Raw genomic sequence first — 24,957 nt, 5'->3', positions numbered from 1 at the left:
AAATCCAATCTACCTAACATTTTGAATTATCATTTCACTAACAGTTTGTTGGATATATACATGGTTGATGAGGTATAAAATCGTATAATTCTAGGTCGGCTATAATATACTAAAGCAAATATCGAGTGTCAGGAAACATGCAGTCTTTCTTCCTAATTGGTTGACTGGAGTGGCTATACAGGGAAGAAGATCCAAATGGTGAGTTAGTGATGAACGCAAATTAGCATTTTTAAAAGTAGGTAATCCCTGTTTTATGTAATGACATTTGGGAGTGTTAATACAGAAAGTAATACTTCCCTTTTACACTTCCCTCTATAAACTAGCTGCCCATGTGGTGGAAGTAGAGACAAACAATGTTTTCAAAAGGAACCCATATAAAAAGGACAACCCATATAAAAAGGACACAGCACACATGATCTTCCTCTTTCCAGTGGAGACACTCAGTGAGTACACAGGGTTGATTTGAAACATCACACCCACCACGTGGATTGTAGCAGACTGGTTCGTCAGTCTGAGTGGCTACAGCAGGATTAACGGGAGAGTCGAATCCAAGTAGGAGAATTGTTAACAGTTTAATAAATGTGTTAAAGCTGTCTCCAAGTCTGAACCTTCCTTTGTCAGAGTGCACATTAAGGAAGCAGCTTATGCTATGTAAAGAGCATAACAAAACAGTACTGTCTGGATTTCTCCAGAGAGCTGGCCTGGATGCAATGGGCCAAATAGTCTCCTTCTATATTGTAATAACTATAAATTTGGAAGATCTTGGTGGCGGGGGGGGGGGGGGGGGGGGGGGGGGGGCATGTGTTGAGTGATCTGATCTTAATCAAGGCATCTGCAGAGCCAATACAGACTTCAGGATCTCCTAGATTCTGGCAAGATAGTAAGGGAAAGGAATTAGCGAGGGTTCATGATCTTGTGATATCTCTATGTTTAACAGACCACCAACAATCACCACAGTGCAAAACTGAAGGCTTGTCATAACCTGTAGCATAATACTTTGCCATTTCTTTTACTTTCATTGTGGTTTTTTCATTAATGACAGCTGAAAAGGAATATATCTGCACACTGTAGTTTCTTGTATGCTTATGGGGTCTGGTTAGCTCAGTTGGCTGAACGGCTGGAATGTATTGCAGAGTGATGCCAATAACAAGGGTTCAATTCCCGTACCGGCTGAGGTTACCATGAAGGCCCTGCCTTCTCAACTGTGACTATAAATGAGTCTATGGGACTATGGCGACTTTCACTTTTTACAACACAGGTACTAATTAGGTAGTAATTCTGTGGTTTGTTTAATGTGAAACTAGATGTTAATCCATGTAAAAATAATATTTCAAAAATGAAATCCGTACATAACCCTTGGTGATAAGGGCAAGTTATAGCATGTTTCCAAGTGCCAGTGTTGCACTATCACTGATCAAAAGTGGCTTTTCCTTTGAGTTTACCTCTTTTCTTTTAAGAAATATACGTTTCCTGCAGAGCAGGACTCCAAAGCTCCACACAGAGAATCCCACACCTAAACTCTCTGTGCCAACACACAAGTATTTCTTGTTAATAAATCAAGAGAAAATCTGAGATTTACCTTCAGTTCAGCAAGAATTTTCTCTATTGCTGTGGTTGCTACCTCGATGTCCTCTGTAGGCACAGGGTCTAAACTTGCAACTTTATTCTTCAGTTCCTTGATTGTAGATTCCAAAATTGTGAAGGTAATGGGTTTCCGGGGTTTCTCCAGCTTTCTTTTCTTGGAAGGGGGAGACTGAAGCAATAAAGAGAGCTTGGTTATGAAATACACAGCAATGCCTCCTTATCATAGAATCCCTACAGTGCAGAATTAGGCCGTTCCTCCAATCAAGTCAGCACCGACCCACTGAAAGAGAACCCAACCCAGGCCCCTCCCTATCCCCATAACCCAAACTAAATTTTTTTTGGACACAAAGGGGCAATTTAGCACGGCCAATCCACCTAACCTGCACATCTGTAGATTGTGGAAGGAAATTGGAGCACCTGGAGGAAACCCACTCAGCACACTGGGAGTAAGTGCAAACGCCACACAGTCACCCAAGGTTGGAATATAACCCAAGTCCCTGGCACTGTGAGGCAGTATTGCTAACCACTGTGCTACCATGCCACCCATATGAAGCCCTTACAGTACAAAGTTGCCAAAAGTTTCCAAAAAGATTCTGCAATTCTAACCAGTCAAGTAGAATGGAAGAAAATCGCAGAATATTTCACAATTCAGAACACTTGACTCATCAAACAGAAATTATACAGGTTATTATTAAGTATATTCAAGACAGAGATAGACAGATTTCTAATCTGCAAGGGAATCAAGGGTTTTGGGGATATGGCGGGAAAGTGGAGTTAAGGATTATCACATCAGATAAACCATAATCTAGTTGAATGGCGGAGCTGACTCAATGGGCCGAATGGCCCCCTTCTGCTCCTATTTCGTATGGGCCAGATTTTGGTGTAGCAGGTTGTTTAATTACATTTGGCAATAGTCAGACATGTTCCTGGACATTAACGTTTTCAACATTTTTAAAACCGTAAACAATTAATACCAGAAGGAAAGGGATTTCCACAGCTATAATAGCTAAACTTTGGTAGTAATTTTCACATCACATTAATCAGGGCATTTACACTTGAAATTACAGAACTCAACTTTGTGGTAAACCGCTATGCAAATGCAGCAACTGTTTTTTCATTCATTCTTTTGCGTGAAGTGGGCAACGCTGGCAAGATCAGCATTTGTTGCCAATCCCCAATTGCCCTTGGATTGAGTGGCTTGCTTGGCCATTTCCTTCTTTTTAAAAAAATTTAAAGTACCAAATTCTTTTTTTTCCCCCCGAATTCAGGGGCAATTTAGCATGGCCATTCGCTTATCCTGCAGATCTTTGGGTTGTGGGGACCCACGCAGACCAGGGGAGAATGTGCAAACTCCACACAGACAGTGACCCAGGGCCGGGATCGAACCCGGGTCCTGAGCGCCATGAGGCAGCAGTGCTAACTACTGCACCACCATGTTGCCCTGCTAGGCCATTTCCAAGGGCAGTTAAGAGTCAACCACATTTCTGTGGGTGTGGAGTCACAAGTAGGCCAGGCCAGGTAAGGATGGCAGATTTCTTTCCCTAAAGGACAGGAGGGAACCAGTTGGGGTTTTTACGACAATCCATGATAGATTTGTGGTCATTATTACTGAGACTAGCTTTCAATTCCCGATTTATTAACTGAATTTAAATTCCACCAGCTGCCATGGTGAGAAATGAACCAATACCCCAGAGCATTTTCCTGGGCCTTTTGATTACTAAACATTATCACAATGCTTATTTCCCCTAAATTTCTGCTTTCAATGCACTTCAACGTCGAGGCAGAAAATGAGATGTTGTTTAGCAAAGCTAATGTTGGCATGCAACTCGGATAGCAATTTTTGGGTATTCATGTTTAACTATGCATCTGCTGCTTGCCTGAAGTTACTGTTCCATTTACCAATGCCTCCCTGATATTTTGACAGTAAAATCTGGCCCACATACAAATTAAGCTCTGTTATCAAATTTCCCAAGCAAATAAAAAGTAAACTGAATTGAAAAGTCTATATACTGAGAATAAAAAAATACACCTTTCGCATCTCTGGATGCCCAAAGTGCTTTACAGTTAATTAAGTTATTTTTCAAGTTTTGCAACTATAATGTTTCAAATGGGGCTGGTTTAGCACAGGTCTAAATCGCTGGCTTTTAAAGCAGACCAAGGCAGGCCAGCAGCGCGGGTTCAATTCCCGTACCAGCCTCCCTGAACAGGCGCCAGAACGTGACGACTAGGGGTTTTTCACAGTAACTTCATTTCAAGCCAATAAACGACTTTCATTTCATTTTTTCATTTTTCAAATGTGACAGACAATTTGTAACCAATGTCCCACAAACCGCAATAAAATATTGACCAGATAGTACATTGGTTGCAGAATAAATATGGGCCCAGGCACAATAGATACACATGTAACAATGTTGCTATTGATCAATAAATTTAAAAGACATTTATCCAGCTGCTGTTCAGTGAATTAAATAATCCGAACACAACAGCATATCTGAAAATACTACTTGAAATGTCAACAATATCTCACATCCTTCTCTGAAAAGCAACCAGGAATAAGAACCTTGATTGAATTTTCTCGGAGTCAGTACATTACATACATATATAGGCACACTTTTAATTATGCCCACTTTTTTCTGCAAATCTTCTGTCCTCTCAAACCAAGAACAAAGAAAACTACAGCACAGGAACAGGCCCTTCGGCCCTCCCAGTATCCGAACAAGTGTCGGAATGTGGCGTTTTTCAGAGTAATTTCATTGCAGCGTTAATGTAAACCTACTTGTGACAATAATAAAGATTATTATTATTAACTGAGGGTTGTCACCATGTAGACCCTTTTCCTATCTCCTATTCTATTTTACCTATTATTGGGGTACTGGTAGCCTCCTCCAAAAGATGTTACTCTTCTTGGGTGATCCTAGACAGTGAGTGTCAAGTTATTCAGTAAAAACATAAGAAATAGGAGAAGGAGTAGACCATTCAGCGTTTCAAGCCCACTCTGCCATTCAATGAGATCATGGCCGATCTTCTACTTAAACACTATTTTCTGCATTATCCCCATATCCCTTAATGTTTTTGATACGTAGAAATCCATCAATCTCAGTATTGGACACAGACAACGATCAAGTCACCACAGCCCTCTGGGTAGAGAATTCCAAAGATTCACCATCCTGTGTGAAGAAATTCCTCCTCACCGTAGTTCTAAATGGCCTGGCCCTTATTCGGCGACTGTGTCCCCTGGTTCTAGACTCCCCATCCTTCATACATCTATTACGTCAAGCTCTGTAAAGATTTTTGTACATTTGAATGAGACTGCCTCCCATTCTTCTAAATTTCAGAGAATAAATGCCCAGCTATTTAATGGCAGAGTGCCAGAACCAGGTCTGGTGCAGTCCTCACTCAATATCTATAGATCTATATTTATTATTATTACTTTTTCATGAAGGGGGAATTTAGCGTGGCCAATTCACCTACCCTGTACATCTTAGGGTTGTGGGGTGAGACCCATGCAGACATTGGAGAATGTGTAAACTCCACACGGACAGTTACTCACGGGTTGAAAGGTAATGATTTCCAAATATTTAGTAGCCAGATTCACAAAGAACAATACAGCACAGGAACGTGCCCTTCAGCCCTCCCAAGCCTGTAATGGTCATGATACCACCCTTGGCCAAAACCTTCAGCACTTCTTTGTGCCATATCCCTCTATACCCATCCTAGCTATGTATTTGTCGAGATGCCTTTTGAACGCCGTTAATGTATCTGCTTCTGCAACCTCCCCTGGTAACACTCACCACCCTGTGTGTAAAAAAACCTGCCTCGCACATCTCCTCTAAACTTTGCCCCATGGACCTTAAACCTATGCCCCCATAGTGAATGACCCCCCCCCCCCCCCCCACCTTGGGAAAGAGTGCCTGCCCATCCACTCTCTTCATGTAGTCAAAATGCTCTTAATATGGTCCTGCAAGATTTCTGCAGTCTTCTTGATTTTTGTTAACTGGTTAGTCATGTGTTTTTGTTTACCACTTTCTCTTTTGTCCTCCTTCTTGTTTCATTCATCAGTGTTTCTGTGAGGTGGTTTCCTCGGCCTTACCGCTCGGTCAACAGTAAAACTAGTTTATATTCTTTAGCAATCTGTGTGAGAGTTATTGTTAACCATGATTACCTCTACCTAAAAATACTTTGAGGATTAACTTCCAATGATTGTTCCTTTGGTGGCTACCAGACTAATGACAGAATCAGAGAAAAACAAATAGATTGTCACTGGGGGTGGCAGATTTTAGTACTTTATTGAATTCTTTTTTTTTAAATGCTGTAGCTTCTGGTCTGAAAATTGCTACAACCACTGGATCTGTCTGATTTTTTCTTTTCCTTATGAAAGAATGCTACTAATTCCAACAATACCTGTTTTTCACAGAAAAGCTCTAAATTCAGAATGACCACCAGGGGGCCTCATTCTCATGTTTTTATTCTTGACATTTCTGATGGACAAAACAAAACACCTACAGTATCAGAAGCAGTGATAGTGAATAATTGTGCCTTCTATTCGAATTACAGACAGCATTTTAAAAATTCATTGTAAAAATTAATCCATGATAGCTTCTGTCAGTACAGCAACAGGACCAAGTCAACAAGCACAATTCAATAGCAATGAGTCTTTAAAGTGGACATTAGTGCCAAGAAGGGTAAATGCGATCTCGTGTGCAAGAATGAGCCTGATACAGTTCAAGGTGGTACACAGGGAACACATGACTCGGGAAAGAATGAGTGGATTCTTCCAAGGAGTGACAGACGAGTGTGATTAGTGTGGGCGAGGACCAGCGAATCATATTCATATGTTCTGGGGCTGCGAATAGTTGGGGTGATTTTGAGAGGGACTGTTCGCGGCGCTAATAAGGATAGTGGGGGTGGTGGGCGGCATGTGGCGCAGTGGATAGCACTGGGACTGCGGCGTTGAGGACCCAGGCTCGAATCCCGGCCCTGGCTCACTGTCCCTATGGAGTTTGCACATTCCCCCATGTCTGCGTGGGTTTCACCCCCACAACCCAAAGATGTGCAGGTTAGGAGGATTGGCCATGCTAAATTGCCCCTTAATTCAAAATAAAATAATTGGGTATGCTAAATTTATTTTAAAAAAGGATAGTGGGGGTGGAGGTTGAGCCGGATCCATAGGTGCCGATATTTGGGATATTGGAGAAGTCGGAGATGTTGGAGGGGAGGAGGGCCGATGTTGTGGCCTTCACCCCTCCCGTTGCCCGGCGAAGAATTCTGCTACAGTGGCGGTCAGCAACGCCACCAGGAGTGGCCGCTTGGCTGGGGACTTATGACTTTCTTTGTTTGTAAAATATTAAGTACGAATTAATGGGTTCAGCAGAGGGCTTCGAGGCAAGGTGGGGAAGTCCATCGCCATGTTTGAGGAGCTCTTCATCGGGGGAGGGGACGGGAAAATTCGCACAAACTGTATAGTTGGGGAGATTGTTCCCCAAATTGTTTGTTTTGTAACCTTTATATACGTTTGGATTAAAATACAGTTTTTAAAAAAGTGCACATTAAACATAGTAACGGGAATCATGCCATCTACCATTTCTTCATCCTAGCTGTGTGTACAAATTTATCAGTGCAAACGAACGCTCAGTACATTTACAAGAAAAAAATGTAACTTTTACCTCTGCATTGAAGGTGCTGAAAAATGTGAATTGGAAAAATATTCTATTTAACTTCTTGTTTAAAATGGTAACTGAGATATTATTCTGCCTTGTGACATCTTAACTTTCTTGTGAGGGAGAAAAACACAGGATGATACTGCTGCCCAGATATTGCTGTCATAAAGTTTTTAAGTTAGATCACGTTTCTCTAACTATTGCTATACTTGCTTTTAGAACTTATTTATTTTGAGACTACTGATGGTAATTGTGACAAAAGTGGCAGCTCAGTAAACTAAGCATTGTTCTGACCTTCAGGCACTATGCCCATCACTCCCATCAGGCTCTATGCCCATCATCAGCATCAGGCACTGTGCCCCATCACCACCATCAGGCACTATGTCCATCATCAGCATCAGGCACGATGTCCATCATCAGCATCAGGCACTATGCCCATCACCACCATCAGGCTCTATACCCATCATCAGCATCAGGCTCTATGCCCATCATCAGCATCAGGCACTATGCCCATCACTCCCATCAGGCTCTATGCCCATCATCAGCATCAGGCTCTATGCCCATCATCAGCATCAGGCACTATGCCCATCACTCCCATCAGGCACTATGTCCATCATCAGCATCAGGCTCTGTGCCCCATCACCACCATCAGGCACGATGCCCATCACCACCATCAGGGACGATGTCCATCATCAGCATCAGGCTCTATGCCCCATCACCACCATCAGGCACTATGTCCATCACCACCATCAGGCACTATGTCCATCACCACCATCAGGCTCTATGCCCATCACCACCATCAGGCACTATGTCCATCACCACCATCAGGCACTATGTCCATCATCAGCATCAGGCTCTATGCCCATCACCACCATCAGGCTCTATAGCCATCATCAGCATCAGGCACTATGCCCATCACTCCCATCAGGCACTATGCCCATCACCACCATCAGGCACGATGCCCATCACCAGCATCAGGCTCTATGCCCATCACTCCCATCAGGCACTATGTCCATCATCAGCATCAGGCTCTATGCCCATCACTCCCATCAGGCACTATGCCCATCACCACCATCAGGCACGATGCCCATCACCAGCATCAGGCTCTATGCCCATCACTCCCATCAGGCACTATGTCCATCATCAGAATCAGGCTCTGTGCCCATCACCACCATCAGGCACTATGTCCATCATCAGCATCAGGCACTATGTCCATCACCACCATCAGGCACTGTGCCCATCACCACCATCAGGCACTATGTCCATCATCAGCATCAGGCACTATGTCCATCACCACCATCAGGCACTATGTCCATCATCAGCATCAGGCACTATGTCCATCACCAGCATCAGGCTCTATGCCCATCACTCCCATCAGGCACTATGCCCATCACCACCATCAGGCACGATGCCCATCACCAGCATCAGGCTCTATGTCCATCATCAGCATCAGGCTCTATGTCCATCATCAGCATCAGGCTCTATGCCCATCATCAGCATCAGGCTCTATGTCCATCACTCCCATCAGGCACGATGCCCATCATCAGCATCAGGCACTATGTCCATCATCAGCATCAGGCTCTATGCCCATCACTCCCATCAGGCACTATGTCCATCATCAGAATCAGGCTCTGTGCCCATCACCACCATCAGGCACTATGTCCATCATCAGCATCAGGCACTATGTCCATCACCACCATCAGGCACTATGTCCATCATCAGCATCAGGCACTATGTCCATCATCAGAATCAGGCACTGTGCCCCATCACCACCATCAGGCACTATGTCCATCATCAGCATCAGGCACTATGTCCATCACCACCATCAGGCACTATGTCCATCATCAGCATCAGGCACTATGTCCATCATCAGAATCAGGCACTGTGCCCCATCACCACCATCAGGCACTATGTCCATCATCAGCATCAGGCACTATGTCCATCACCACCATCAGGCACTATGCCCATCATCAGCATCAGGCTCTATGCCCATCACTCCCATCAGGCACTATGTCCATCACTAGCATCAGGCACGATGCATATTACCAAAAAAAGGCACCTGGTACAAACAGAGGCGAAAGGATTTTCTGACTGTGGAGTACTGAATGGCTCATCTCACCTGCACAAATTAGCAAAGTGCTTTTTGCATTTACTGGGCTATTTACATTCACAAGGATCTTCCCAAGCTACAGGAATGTACAATGGGAACAGTTGTGAAGTAGCACAGAGATATTGACAGAATAGGCAAGGCTGTGGCAAATGGTTTTCAATCTTGGCGAATGTGAGCCAATCCACTTTGGACCCAAAAGGAAAGAACAAGGTACTTTCTGAATGGTGGAAAGACAGTGGGAGGTCCAAAGAGGCTCACCAGTTCATGTACAAAGATCCTTAAATTGCCATTAACAGAAGATATTAAACAAGACAAATGGAATATTGGATTTTTAGCTGGATGAGTTGAATACAAGAAGACCGAGGTCATAATGCAGCTATACAAAACCCTGGTCAGATCATACCTGGAGCACGAAGCGTGATTCCGCCTTGGAAGGAGTGCAGTGTAGATTTACCAGAATAATACTTGGATTCTAAAGGTTAAATTACAAGGAGCAAATGTACATACTAAGGTTGTATTATTTGGGATTTAAAAGGTTATGGGGTGATTTAAATGAATTAAGAGGAACAGATTAGAAAGAGAGAAATCATTTTTGCTCAATGGAGAGTTTACGACTGGTCTCTTGGTCAAAGCATTAGAGCCAGACCTTTCAGGAGGAAATTAGAAAACACCTATTCACACAATTGCTGGCAGAAAATTGGAATTTTCTTCCACAAATGTTAACTGATGCTAGATCAAGTGGTAATTTAAAAACTAAGATTGATGTTATTGTTCATTATTGTCAACATGAAGGGCAGCACGGTGGCACAGTGGTTAGCACTGCTGCCTCACGGCGCCAAGGTCCCAGGTTCCATCCCGGCTCTGGGTCACTGTCTGTGTGGAGTTTGCACATTCTCCCCGTGCTTGTGTGGGTTTCGCCCCACAACCCAATGATGTGCAGGCTAGGTGGATTGGCAACACTAAATTACCCCTTAATTGGAAAAATTTAATTGGGTACTCTAAATTTATATTTAAAAAAATTATTGTCAACATGCATGGTTTACTACAGGAGTCAATACATCAATCAGATTTGCACCAAATCTGTTCAAGTAGCTGTTCAATTGGATTCACTCTCGGTTTTTGTTCGAATTTTCAGGATATATCGAATAGATTCCATATCCTCTCGAAAGGTAGTCAGTCCACTTGTTTACAATACCGTTCAGGTGCTTTGGAATTTACTCAATATAAATAGAGCACCTGGGACCAGAGACGTGCATAGAACTGCTTCCTGATGCAATATAAATATATAAGAGAATAAAAAAGGGAATATCAACATCCTACTGGTGAGGTCCTTTCACTATCTTCCGTGCAATATTCTGAGGCTTTGTTTGGGATGCATTAGAATAAAGATACAACAGCTATAAGCATGTCAAAATCCCCCCTTTAAAAATACAAGTTATTCATTAGTGAATAAGGTATAAGCAATAGATGTTATGTGAGTATTGTTTATTTATTAGTCAGGGGCCAGTTAATATATCACAGAATATATCAGAATTATGTAGTATCTTAGCAGCTGAAAAATATCCTTGGAGCTAACTGCTCCTTCCTGTTATATGACAATACACGAGGGAATATTCACCACATCTGCTGCGTTATATGCATTCCTAACATTCAACACAATCAGCAATATTTTCAGACAATAACATTAAAGGCTTACAGAAAATGATGGATTTGAAAGATATAAAGGAGCACCACTTGTGAAAAATGTGTAGGTGTAAAATAGCCAAAGCATTGTGTGCTGTACAATGAATGGCTTCTCAACTCTAACCAAATGAATTCTGTCCATGCACCCTCAATGATGTTCTCCTTTGACAACATTATAATGTCTAGATTGAGAGGGCAAGTGAAGGGGAATATAAGACTTACAAAGGCAGAACATGAGAATAGCATGGGAATTGGCATAAAAGGGATCGTGAAAATCTTCCACTGGTATTAAAATAGTAAGTGGGTAGTAAGATGCGGACTGAGTCCTGTTAGGGACAAAGAGTGTGATATATGCTGAGAGATGCAAGTCAAGGCGAGAATACTTTATGAGTATTTACTATAGGAAGCTGACAAGTACTGCTACATAACCTTCTTTCTTTCCTTCCCCATCTTTTTTGAACACTTTATATCCTTGAATATTAACACCCAGCCGTCAGAAATCTAAGCCACACGACTGTAAATGCACCAGTTTGTGCATTTAGATATCTGTATTGCAAACCTGTCTTTGTATTTCTCATAGTGTTTCTTTCTCCGCTCTTATCTAATATATTACTCCCTTCTCTAGTACTGTCCAACATTCTCACTTTATGTACCTTGCCTTTCTTTTCTACTTCTAAATGTCAGTGCCCAATTCCTTGTCAATTTAGTTTAAACTCATTTCACCCACACTAGATAACCACCCAACGAGGACACTAGACCCAATCTTTTCGAGGTGCCACTCATCCCTTTTGAATTGGTGTCCCCTGCCCCACAACTGGCCCCAATGTCCAAAGGATCTGAAGCTCTCCCTCCCACACAACGCTTCAAGTCACACATTGATATTTCCTCTCTTCACTTCCTCTATTGCACGGCACTGAGTAATCCAGAGATTACTTACTACCTTTGAGCTCCTACATTTTTAAAACTTCCTCCCTAACTCCCGAAAATCTGACCATAGCACCTCCATACCTGTTCTTTCTATGTCGCACCTTCTTTCTCTATGAGTGCTGCCAATCTTTTAAGTACCTGCACTTTATTTTTATCAATATCAAATTTCCCTACTTCCTCCTTTACTGTAAAATTGGCAGCATTATTGTTTTGAATTAAATCAGAAGCAAAGTATTAATTCAGTACCTCAGCCATAGGATCTCTATTTTTGTGCTTAATTGATCCGATCCAGTTCTTCCTTGAAAGTTTTGTATCTGGATTGGTTTACTACTGGATTATAAATGTGACATTTATCTAATCTTCCTTTTTGTGTTTCATTTTGGTCTCCATATCTTCAGTCATCCAGGGAGTTCTAACTTTAGATGCCCTTCCTTTTTCCCTTTGGGAATATGTCCAGTCTGTACCCAAACTATCTCTTCTTTGAAGCCCTCCTATTGTTCATTTAACGTATCACTTACCAGATTCTTTTCAGCTCACTGAAATTAGACCTGTTCACATTCCAGGGCTTAGGGCAAAGAGCAGAAGGATGGTATAATTGGATAGGTCTCTCAAAGAGCCAACACAGGAGCAATGAGCTAAAAGGCCTCCTTCTATGCTGTAAACTGGTTAAAATGGCACCATTAGTACAGGTATGATGCTCTGAATAGCCTCATTCTATGCTGTATTTTCCATTATTGTAATAATAATAAAATATGAAGTTTAACATATAGTTGTGAAAATGATGTGAGTGGTATGTGATGAAAGGACATACATTTAATCTCCATGCCACCAAAATCCTGATTTTGACCATTTTGTTGTTGGAAGGTTCTGAGGGTAGGCCAGATGCTTAAAACAATTGAAGGAAAAGTCATACATACCCAGTGAAACGTATATGTATCACATTACATTACCAAAATAACTCGTACTTCACTCAATTAAACATTTTTTAATTAAAAGGACTATTACGTCAAATGAGCCTGCCTTTCTGCACCTACAAAGCCTCACAAAAGTCACCAAGATCAGTTGATGCAGAATGACACAAAGATGTGTTGGGTGGTTTTAGATCATGCTGAAAAGCTAGCCAGGACACAGACACTTTGAATAGTGCCTTTCTTTAACATTAACCTGAACAGCCAAACATTTGACCTGAAGCCTTTCTGTTGGTTTGGGTGAAGACTGTTTGCTTGCTGTTGGTGCAAGGCCCAGGCGGGTGAAAAAGAAAAACAGAGATTTTCCAAAACAGAAAATGAAACAAACACCAGGCTGCTGTTGTTCCTTCAGCACTTGTGCATCTTCTTTTATCTTTTAAGAGACTGAAAAAAAAAGTGTCAGGAGATTTCATCTACTGACCACGTGAAGGGGAGGAAACTAGGCCAATTTTTCTGCCTAACTTGCTCTTGTTTCTTTCTTTTTTCTTGGCAGCCTATCCTGATTCTGGGTCTTTAGGAGGTGAGTGTGTCAAAGAGAAGAAAAAAATCCCCCTGAGAAGATTACTAATCGCTGTGCACATCAACTGCACTGCATGGAACTGTTGCTGGGTTACTGCGAATCAGAAACCACCAGCATTCTGGTAGCAGGTTAAGTGCATCTAATGGAAGGCTAGGGAATGCATTATTAACAACATGCTGCTACCCAGACTGACAAATGTCAGCCTCTTCTCTGTTTTGATGTGTTTATTAATGATAAAAATGCAACCGTGCTCAATGTCCAGCGATGGAACAGATGGCACACTTCTTTTAATAAGTTAAATATGCAAAAAGCATTTTTAAAATAATTTTTTAATTATATCAACGTTTGCCTAATTTTTCAGTCTTCTAATTTGAGAGCAAATTCACACTGGGTACTCTCAATCATACTGAAAAATCATTTATGTTGTTCTTTCTCTCTCCTTTATGTGCTGCTAAATGCATGCTTTGAGTATCAAAATACTGTAGGACCCATTTCAGGCTTAGGTAATTTGTTCTTTAATGCCCCGAGAAAAGCTTAATGCCGCATGTCCTGACCCAAGAGAAATAAGATGTTGCAACTGAAGTTTTTACTGTAGACATGACTAGTAGATGTTGCGATGTCAAGGTCATTTAGCAACCACCTAATTCATTTTAAACCTGGTGTCATGCTTAGATATCAATCAGAGTCCAAACTAACAAGGACTCATGTCCCCAGACGGCAGGTGGAGTACCTAATTTTCAAGCATTACATGTCCAAACTACCCCATTAGAAGAGGATCTATGATGATAAGGTCCTAGCAATGGCATACATAATCTTTATCTTTAAAAATCAAGAAGCAGAGGGAAAAGTAGTACTAAACGAAAACCTCATTAATTTGCAAAACAGCTAACATGCATCAGCTGGTGTGCCACTGCAGCTCCAGACTGTGTAACACAAACACTAACAAGCCTGGGAATCCCACACTGTGCCCGAGGGGAATACAGTAACAGGCAGAAGTACCACAGGAGGCTTCTCTCTATAACTGATGGCTGCTGAAAAACAACACTTGCCAAGCAACACAAGTACTGCTGCGAGTCTTAATATGCCAGTAAAATTGAGGAAACAAAAAGTGCAATGACAAAAATGTTTGTGAAATTTAACAATACTTCTTATTATCTTATATTGGGGTGCAGAGCACACTATAAAAAGAAAGATAATAGCTATCAAAACTTAACTCTCCCAAGGTAAACCTAAAATCTATGTCGCATTTTGCCATTAATATAGGGCAAGCCTACGTTCAGAAAACGTCTGTGAAATTATTTATTACTTGAGATTGTTCCATTAAGGGCAACACAGGCCATGTGACTTACTTTGCCGTGTTGCCCTTAAAGGGACAATCACCACATCACTTCAAGGTATAATAGTAGGTTTGTGTTTGAACATTTGTAGGGCATTACCATTGCTTTATAGCAGCAATGTCGGAAAGGTAAACAAAGTGCTGTTTGTAGGCAGGGGATGGGTGAGTGTGCTTGTACATGTACACATGGGGTTGGGTGAGGGGTGGTACAGTAGCACAGTGGTTAACACTGTTGCTTCACAACTCCAGGGTCCCAAGATTCGATTCCCGGCTTGGGTCACTGTCTGTGCGGAGTCTCCACGTTCTCCCCATGTCTGTGTGGGTTTCCTCCTGGTGCTCCGGTTTCCTCCCACAGTCCAAAGATGTGCAGGTTAGGTGAAGGTTGGGTGGGGTTACTGGGTTACGGGGATGGGGTGGAGGTGTGGACTTAAGTAGGGTAATCTTTCCAAGGGCCAGTGCAGACCCAATGGGCCGAATGGCCTCTTTCTGCACTGTAAATTCTATGATTCTATGAATACAAAATAATAAGATTAAATTGACAGCTCCACTCCAAGCTTAGTTGCTAAATTATACTGTACCATACAGACCAGAAAGATTCCAATCTGCTTCAAGATAGCTGAATGAAGCTCAGGTATCATTTTAAATAGTGGCACTATCCCCAGTCAAAGTTATCCAATGACCCTTGTTGTGGACAGAACTGGACGGGATTGTAGACTGAACTGGACGGGTTGTGAGGCCCCTTTATGATCTAGCCTGGGAGAATATCTCTTTTTGACTCAAGAACTGGGATCACACAGCAAGGACGGGAACTTGTGAAGCTAACTGGAGGGTCCTTGTTATTTTTGGAATCATATCATAGTTTTGGGATTAATGCTTTTTCAGGAGGAATGAGCAATAATATGAAGAGGGAAATTTGTGCAACTTAATTAAACGGTTCTTTGATAACATGGACATTCAGCAAATTAGTGACAAATAAGTTAGTCAGGAGAGAGCACTTCCATCAGAGTTCTCTCACATTATATAAGGAATTACAATTTGATTTGTTTCTTCCCATGTTCAAAATTCCCCAAAATGGTTCATTAAAAAAAACATAAAACACTGGCAAACCTTAATATTTCTTTAAAACAAGATGGCCAGTTATGATACTGAACTCCTTCTGGGACAGATGCCATGTGTCATGGCGACAGTAATGGAATCTGCATGCAATATTTTTTTCTTTTAAACTTAATTTTCTAGGTGAAGTGATCATCTGCATTACTTGATAATGGACCAATCTTTAATACTCTTACAAAACTGAATGGGCTTTTCAGTAAGGCCTTTGAGATCAAGGCTACCTATATGACTCATGCAATCATCCTATTTTGTGCTGTTAATCTTCAAAAAGTTTACAAGCAAGTGCGATTTTGATCATGCTAATATTCAGTTATTATTATGAATGGCTGGAAGCAACAAAATGTTAAGAGATTCTTAAACAGTATATTCCTCGGCTAAATAAAAATAAGTGCTTTATTAATATCCCTATTTGTCCCTTCCCAATAGCCTAAGGACCCACAGAGGATAATGAAGTTGTGTGATTAATTGGTCACTGAGAGGTAGGAGCTTTCAAAAATGATAAAGTCAGCGCAAGGTGTCTTTAATCAATGTGTGGTCACCTTTTGTCTTTAAATTTAAATGAGCACAAAAATTAAAAAGTTATTGAGTCTTTGGAGAAAATACTTTATTGGATTGGGAATGCACCCAAAGATTTATTATTTTGGTTACTGTAAATTCCCCCTCCCAACCTTCCATTAATATCATCTAATAGCTGAGCGGGCAAAAAAGGGAAATAGAATTGGGAGAAATAGTGGCAAACTTCAAAAACAAAGCAACATCAAAATACTCTGCAGTGGCCCAATCTAATATTTGTTGTACAATCAGTAACCATGAATGCAATCTACAGCAAAATCAGATACAATAATGATCATGGCAGCCATGTGTTCATCATATAATAATGAACACTGAATTAAAATGATTGCTTTCCAACACCTCCATGAGTGTATACTTCTTTGCTACTTCAGAGCTCAAATAACAGGAAGATTTTCCATGAAAAAAGAGCAGTTATTTCTGGAAGTAGCTGAGTTAGGACTTGGGTAGTTTATTCCAAATATTAGTGATTGGAATATCCACTTCGAGCAAAAATCATAACCACAATAGTGAGAAAATGTACCTTCCAAGAAGCAGCTGGACTGTGGGAGAATCAATTGGAAAAAAGTGGTTTTAAATTGTCAATTCTCCTTATGGGTGTTTAAAAATTTATGCACATTATATATTAAAAGTGGTATGTAATATAAAGTGTACTCAAACGTTCAATTTTTTTAAAGAATGTGCATGTTTCAGCAAACATTCTGGCACATGGAGGAGTGATTCTGTAAAGAAGTGAGACGGAAGAAACTAAAAGCCTGATTTGAACTCTCTCAAAAAGATGAAACAGAGAATTTTACATAATAGAAAGATCATTTGGCTTTTTCCTCCTGAGCCATCTAACTGAAGGAGCATCCCGTTGTCCAATTTCAGTGCCATTCTCTATTCTCTTTCTAAATTTGTTTTCAAATAGTTATCTATTTCCCTTTTGAAAGCCATTATTCATCCACCATAATTTGCAGTAAAGCATTTAAAAAAAAAAAATTTTTTATTCAAATTTTCACATTTTCACAAGAAAGAAAATAATAACAGAAAATTCTAAGAACAAAAAGAACAGCCCCCCCAATATACAAAAGAGAAACAACGGTCATTAAGGCCGCGACGCCGTGATTCCCGGGGTCCCACTCCTAGCCCCGATGGGGGGGGGGGGGGGGGGGGGGGGGGGGGGGACGGGTCCCGGGAACAGGCGTGAAGGCTGCCGTGAAACACGGCCAGTTTTACGGCAGCCTTTATGACTCTCCGCATTTGAGGAGAATCTCGCCCACCATTCCTGGGAGAAAGTACTTCTCCAACATTCACCTATGCTTTTTCATCAAAATTCCACCCCATATTGCTTTAAAAAGAGCTCTTTTCTGTAACCTTAGGCAGGAGCTGCCTTTTGTGTGACCACTTACTCCATGGTGCACATCGGAAGTCGCAGTAAAGCATTTTAAGATATAAATTACACATGTAAAAAAAAAAAAATCCCAAATCTCACTCTAAATTATACTGGCAATGACTTACACGTACAATGTCCTGGTATCAACTCAATGATAAATGAAATTTATTTTCCCAAATGTACTTATCAGAACCAATCATAAATTTCGATACTGTGTCAGGTTTGGGAATTTTTTTATTCTTTTACTTTAGAAGGATCTTGATATGATTCATATTAAAATGCTATCAAGTTGAAACCCCAAGGGGCTAAATGTATCGAACAGAAATACTGGAAGATGCATATTAAGGTCAAACTAATCAATTCACTAAATTGTGCCTTAGTGCCTTATCACTGCAATCATCATGCATCCTCTTTTCTTTGAGAAAAACAAAATGGTTTTATTTCATCTCAGCGGCATAATCCTTAATTTGAAAGTCAAATGGGAACTCTGGGCAGGGTGAGTGACTTCTGTGGATATTGACATCATTGTTTCTGTTAGTTAAATGGTGTACTGATATAGGTACAATTGCTTATTACGATCCAGCAGTCAATCTCACTGTTTGGAAAGTTGGATGAGATATTCAACCTATTGTTATTCTAGGTATTTGGGCAAGCATTTCAGAAGAGGCTGGGATTCAAATCTATTTTCTTCCCCTTGTAGGCAGCGAATAAATGCTTATTCTACACAGATCTGTGAAGTGCAGCAGGATATTTTTCTATATTACAGGTATTATGTAAACACCAGAAAACATTGTACATAGAAGGCCCTGCATAGCTTACTGCCTAAAATGGCAAACATGTAGGATTCAGTGTTAATAAAATATGAAAACAAAATTATCTTAAGGATAACATTAGTATGCCTAGAAGATAAATTATATATTCTTCAATGTCTTACTAAACATTTCTGTAATCCTTAATAAATATAAATTTTGATGAATAATTAATAGATCAACGTCCCATTACTCCGAAACTTCGCAGTTTCCATAAATTTAATAATGTTATATTATTCAGTCTCCCACTTCAACTGGATCAGGACCTCCAGGAGTACTGTTCCGTCTGGTCCACGTTTGTGGAGACCAGTACCAAACGGCACTCGTCCAAGGTCTCTGAGGCGAAGGGGATAGATCCCAACATCTGAGGTACCTCGGGAATCTGCACATTAAAGTGAGACAAGCTGTCTCACTTTAATATGCAAATTTGCCAGAAAGTGAGGGTGGGTTTACATCGCAACGTCTCGCAAGATTGCGTTAGATCTCGCAAGGTGTTGTGAACCATGTAGATCCCAGGAGCGGGGTCTCCTGGCTTTTATTGGTTATGCTGCACTGTGGCGAGCTGACTTTCATGCACAGCGTGGCAATTGGATCGCCCACTGTATTCTCTTCTGCACAGTACATGTTTAAACTCCACATAATAAATGAGGTATGATCATTTCAATCATTTTATCCTGGCTTTGATCTTCCATTGTGTTTTAAATTGGAATAGAAGATCAAGGATGGATTAATGACTCACCGAATGCAATACTTACAGGCATAATTACATCCTCATAAAAACTCCATGCCAAAGCCCACCTCATGGTTCGTCCTTGACAGAATTCAGTGTGGGTGACTTTAGGGACCTGGATGACATATAACAGGTGCTTAGACACAGAAACAAAAGCTTGACTGATTGCAAATTAACTGGTGCATTTAGCCCAGGGCTGCCAATTTTTGTTATGTCAATCAATGACAGATTCAGTGAAAAAAATGCAAATTAAATTCCAAAGTGAAGTGTTATTTAACATAAGATAACCAATAATTAGTTTCAAAAAAGTTTACATCCTCATGCATATAAAAAGCATATAATTCAAAGGAAGTAGTATGCTTTCAACTTGTCAATTTAAATTATTCACAATTACATCCTGGGATAGATACTGGCATTTTTGTTTACATGTCCGTAGAATGGGTCATAAAGGATGCACATTCTGCAAAACCCTCGAGACTTTATTATTTTTTAAATTGTCCCCTATTAAAAATTGGATTATCTTATATCAACCCCAAGCCAATTAAGAAGTCAAGTTAAGAGACCTTTACCCCAAGTTCTTCCATAATCTGACAGCAGGTAAGGTAAGGTGGTGCCAATTAACTTCTCATTTTGTACATTGCTTTACTTTCACTCCATGTTACTTCTTATTGCCCAAAAGTTACAAAATTTATCATTTGGGGAAATCATAAGCACTAATCAGTGTCCTATTAAATCAGATCTAAATGGACACCGTCAATGAGTGGTGCAGTACATTTTTCATAAGTACAACATAGCCATTCAATTTTTTTTCTATTCAAGCTGTTATTTGGGAAACTCAGAACTACAAGTTAAATCATTAAAAATAAGCCAAAGATGCTCAATGCATCTTGAATCTTAGAACTTGCATTCCAGACCTGTCAAATTTTCCAATGGGTCGGAAACTTTTAAAACATAATTTCAATTGCTTGCCAGAATGGCAGGTAGAATTATTTTAGAAAGTGTACCCCAACCTCTTTTTTTCTTTCCCTGCTCCGACAAATCTCAATTCTTACCTCTTGTTGTCGAAGTTCTTCTTTCAAAGGAGCCAAGCTGCATTTCTTTCCCAACATGCAGCTATACCATCTACAGAGAAATCAGATCAACAAATAAATACTATCCGACATGTCCTATCTTAAGGAACTGAAGTATTAAACTGTGTAGTAAAGAGAGATAAATTTCCAAGTCAATTTCCAGCGATTCCTCAGAGTTAACCGTATATTCTTACACACCAACAATATGGTGTTTGTTATTTATACATCTTCAATCGATTGAAAAATTAAGCCTGAATGTGCGTTTTCCTTTATCAAGATCTGTATTCATATTTTTAATGGGAACTACCTGTGTAAACCATCTTGTAATTATACCTTTATTACAATGGAGGTGATGGAACATTACTTACTGAAGGCAGCAAGATGGTAGTTTCCATTAAAAATGTGGACACAGACCAGCCAGATCTATTCCTGGGGAGGAGGGCGGACGCCCTTGCCTTTGCAACCCTGATTGCCCGCGTAGAATCCTGTTTGGCTGGTGGTCAGCAGCACCACCTAAAGCTGCAGACTGGCTGTCTGACCTCTCGGAATCTCTCCAAATGGAGAAAATCAAATTCGCCATTCCAGGGTCAGACGACGGCTTCCACAAAATGTGGGAGCCGTTCACCCAATTGGTCCGGGACCTGTTCGTGGCCAACAAACAAGCAGAAGAGCAGCCAGGTAGCCAAGAAACGGGAAAGTAGCCAAAGCATGAGAGGGAGAGATAGACTGGGAGAGGGGGGGGAGGGACAGCTAAATCTAAGAGGAAGGAAAGGCGAACCACAGGGCTGGGGGGAGGGAGGTGGGGCAGAAGCGGGAAGAGGGGAGGGGGTAGAGGGAAGAGACAGGGAACAATAGAGGAGAGCCAGGGAAGGGGAGGGGGGAGGCAGGGAAACGTCAACAAACTTGACATCCACAGGATCAGAGAAACTGGGGAAGACAGGAGGGCCGCAGAAGCAGAAGTGCGCACGAGATGACAAGGTCAGCGAACTCCGTCCGGGAGAAGCAAGGGACAACACCACGAACGGATGCCTACATATGTGTGTAAATAACTTTGCCAAGGGTACAGAGCTGCCGCTGTTGAGCGGGGGCACAATACCGTCTGCTGACTTCGCGGGGAAAATTAACACTTCAGCAGCAGCAGCGACCCGGGGAGGGGGGGGGGGTTTATTTTCCTTTCTGTAAGGGGCGCATACTCTATCCTGTTTTGAATTGGGTGTTAATTTGCTAAACTGTTTATCGTTTAGAGGGTTAAGTTGTTCTGTTCTGTTGGCCTGTTGCCCTTCTTTCTTTGTATTATTTTCCTTTTTGGAGGGTTTTGTAAACTTATTGAAAAACTTTGAATAAATACATTTTTTTTTAAAAATGTGGACACAGGAACTTGCAATGGAAATGGTTCCGACACGGAAGATTTAAAACTATTTATACGACAGTATCATTGGGTTGACCAATCAAATCACAGAATCAGACTTAAGTCTGATTGAAGCAATTAGAATGGTCAACTGTATTCTGTGGCATATACCTGGTTAAGAAAACAAAGATAGTTTTAAGAGATTTATATTTATATTGGTAAACATTAAAAATAAGGTATAGTTTTAAATGGGTTTAATTTAATGTTTCTGTGCCTGGAAGGGTAAAACCTATAGTTCGATTCATGCTGGACAAAGGTATTTGTATGTGTGGGAGTTAGACAAGTTCCAACTGCGTTTCTATTGTTTTAGAGAGGGTTACGGCGTGAAGAATAAATACAAGGCACAATAAGCATGTGGGGGTTGCTTAGCAAATAGGACCTTGTAAGGTGGAGGAGCTTTTAAGTTTTAATTTAGCTAATTTGATTGCTGTTGGAGATAGGTAGTGAGAGAGAAGGCAGCTCTCACAACTCGGCTAAAAGCAGTTGGTTTAGAAAGCTAGAGAGGGAACATCTCTCAGCTTTTCGACAAGAAAAGCCGTATCATGGAGCAATGGTTAAGAAAACAAGTGCAGAGATCTGAATAGCAGCTAATTAAGGAAACCAGAGAGATGAAGAGACATTTCCAAGAAGTCCGAAGTTAAAGGTACTAGATCAAAGAACTCTTCAGTCAAGGCAGACGGATCTGAAAGGAAGACGGAGATGCCAGAAAGATATCTGAAGTGTTTTTCAGGTTTGAAAGATTCCACTATAGCCTGTGGAACACGAGCTGAAATAACTATAGAAATAGGTAGTTGGATCTTGGAGTTTGTGTAAAAGCAGTTAAGACAAAGGAAACCTAAAAGGGGGTGGTGAAAACTCCTGGCCTGGATTTGCTGTTAAGAGTGGAGCGGAAGCTTTGATTAAAAGTATAATTTGGGAAATCTGGTCTGTATTTCAGAATGCAACCCACTAAGGGAAAGCATAATTATGAGAAAAGATTTTAAAGCCTGTTTTTGGGAATGGAGTTTGGAAACTCTCACGTGACAATTACCTGTGAGGATTCTGAGCAGGCAAACATTCACTTAGGGTTCAGAGTGGAGAGTGTATTTGCCCAGTCATCCTGCGTGCTTAAAAGGGACTTTGTCTCAATGAAACCATTGTAGATTACGATGTACTTTGTAATTCGTGTTAATCATAAAACCTGTGTGTAATTGTTAAATCAAGTGGGAACTAAAGGCGGATTGTATCATAATCCAATTTTTTCATGGTTGGTAAATTATTTTTTCTTGTTGTTAAAACTAATTAGTGGTCCTGTGATTCTGTTCTTTGACATTTTATTTAAAAATAAATAAAAGTAATGTTTTTTGACCCAGGTTCCATTGTGGAATCTTCTCATCCAGTTATAACCTCAACTGGGATCATAAAAAACCTGCCATGACAGTTACTCATTGAAGAACAAAAGTTCTCTCCATATATTCCTAAAGTTTTAAATAAACCAGCTGTAATGAACTCTAATTAGCATTATTGGTTGGCCAATTGGAGTATCAGCTCCCTCAATGATAGCTCATTGAGGGGGCCCATATAATCACCTGTGTAGGCTTTGTGAGCCAGTCTTAAGTTGGCTGGACTGCTAGCAGCACTGTTTGGAGCTGTTCCTGTAATATCGTTATTGTAAATAAATATTGGTGTGGTGACGGAACTCCTGCCTCCTGTAGATTACTACACCAGCATAATATGCAACTCATCCTTCATAACCAAACAAAGAGAAATTGGGGCCCCCAAAATTAGGTTGGGAAGAGTCAGGGGCGGGAACTCTCACCCATCGAATATACAAACATTTTTAAAATGCAGTTACATAGCAATGTTGTTTCTGAACTTTCCACAATGCACGTACACAAAAATAAGTCAGGATTTAAATGAAGAAACAATTTCATTTTACACCTCATATTTTGTTTTTGCAATAGAGCAGCATCAAACACTGAACTCCAACCTGGAAATTTTATTTAAAATCATTCAGGGGAGCACTTTCAGACTGTTGCTACCCTTTTTTTGGGAAGAGTCAATGTTATACACACACACACTCTCAAAGACCTTACCATCACTAAAGCACATGTTATAACCCCCACAATGGCCCTGGGATCAGGATTATACGGTTTCCCATGACCTCCCTGGAATATGAACTGCCTCTTTAAGGGGGTGGGGGTTCCCCTCAACAGGGAGAGCCCCACCTCTCATAAAAACCCTGGCCTGGGTGCAAGTCAGGGAAGGAACCCCTGAGGGGAGTGGAGGAGTTTGAATTAGTATCGTTATCAACCTTGTTTGTTTATAGAATCATAGAATTTACAGTGCAGAAGGCCATTTGGCCCATCGAGTCTGCACCGGCTCTTGGAAAGAGCACCCTACCCAAGGTCCGCACCTCCACCCGACCCCATAACCCAGTAACCCCTCCCAACACTAAGGGCAATTTTGGACACTAAGGGCAATTTAGCATGGCCAATCCACCTAACCTGCACATCTTTGGACTGTGGGAGGAAACCGGAGCACCTGAAGGAAACCCACGCACACTCGGGGAGAACGTGCAGACTCCGCACAGACAGTGACCCAAGCCGGGAATCGAACCTGGGACCCTGGAGCTGTGAAGCAACTGTGTTAACCACAATGCTACCGTGCTGCTCCAAATTATTAATTTCTACCTATTGTCTAGGCTTCCTGCTTACCGTGAATTCAACAGCACCGTAACCATAAAGGACAGTAGAGCAAATGTGCAGAGGAGTCTCAAAGAATTTCAAGCAATAGGAAAGTGAATGGGGGAGAAATGAAGAAAGGAAGGATGGGACCAGGACTCCACAGCAAATCGGTATCTTTGTTTACTGTTGCCACTCAACAGTTCAAAGATTCAAATCACTGACTGTCAGCATCTGTTCTTGTGCCATGCACATCTCTTAACAATTCCAAGTGAATGTCTCATGTCTTAACTGCCCAATAGTAACGACTCCTCTGGTACCCCAAGCCAACATTCCATCTCAAAAATATTTTCTCAAATAATGAAGAACATGTACAAGTGAAGTTCCACTGGGTGTACATAAAATAATTATGTTGCATTTTTCTGCAGCTGTAC

General features: G+C 41.1%; 1 protein-coding gene across 1 annotated transcript in view; it reads right to left on the bottom strand.

Moving 5' to 3' along the window:
- mettl16 (methyltransferase like 16) overlaps positions 1-24,957 on the bottom strand; it is a 122,266-nt gene that overhangs the window by 6,513 nt on the left and 90,796 nt on the right. The window contains 3 exon segments of the mRNA XM_038814474.1: positions 1,580-1,753; positions 19,408-19,497; positions 20,435-20,504. Coding sequence (XP_038670402.1) covers positions 1,580-1,753; positions 19,408-19,497; positions 20,435-20,504 — 334 coding nt within the window.

The sequence above is a fragment of the Scyliorhinus canicula genome, chromosome 12, assembly GCF_902713615.1.
Source record: "Scyliorhinus canicula chromosome 12, sScyCan1.1, whole genome shotgun sequence".
NCBI classification, from domain to species: Eukaryota; Metazoa; Chordata; class Chondrichthyes; order Carcharhiniformes; family Scyliorhinidae; genus Scyliorhinus; species Scyliorhinus canicula.
The sequence above is the reverse complement of the archived record's forward strand: the minus strand, read 5'-3'. Positions and strand labels throughout refer to the sequence as shown.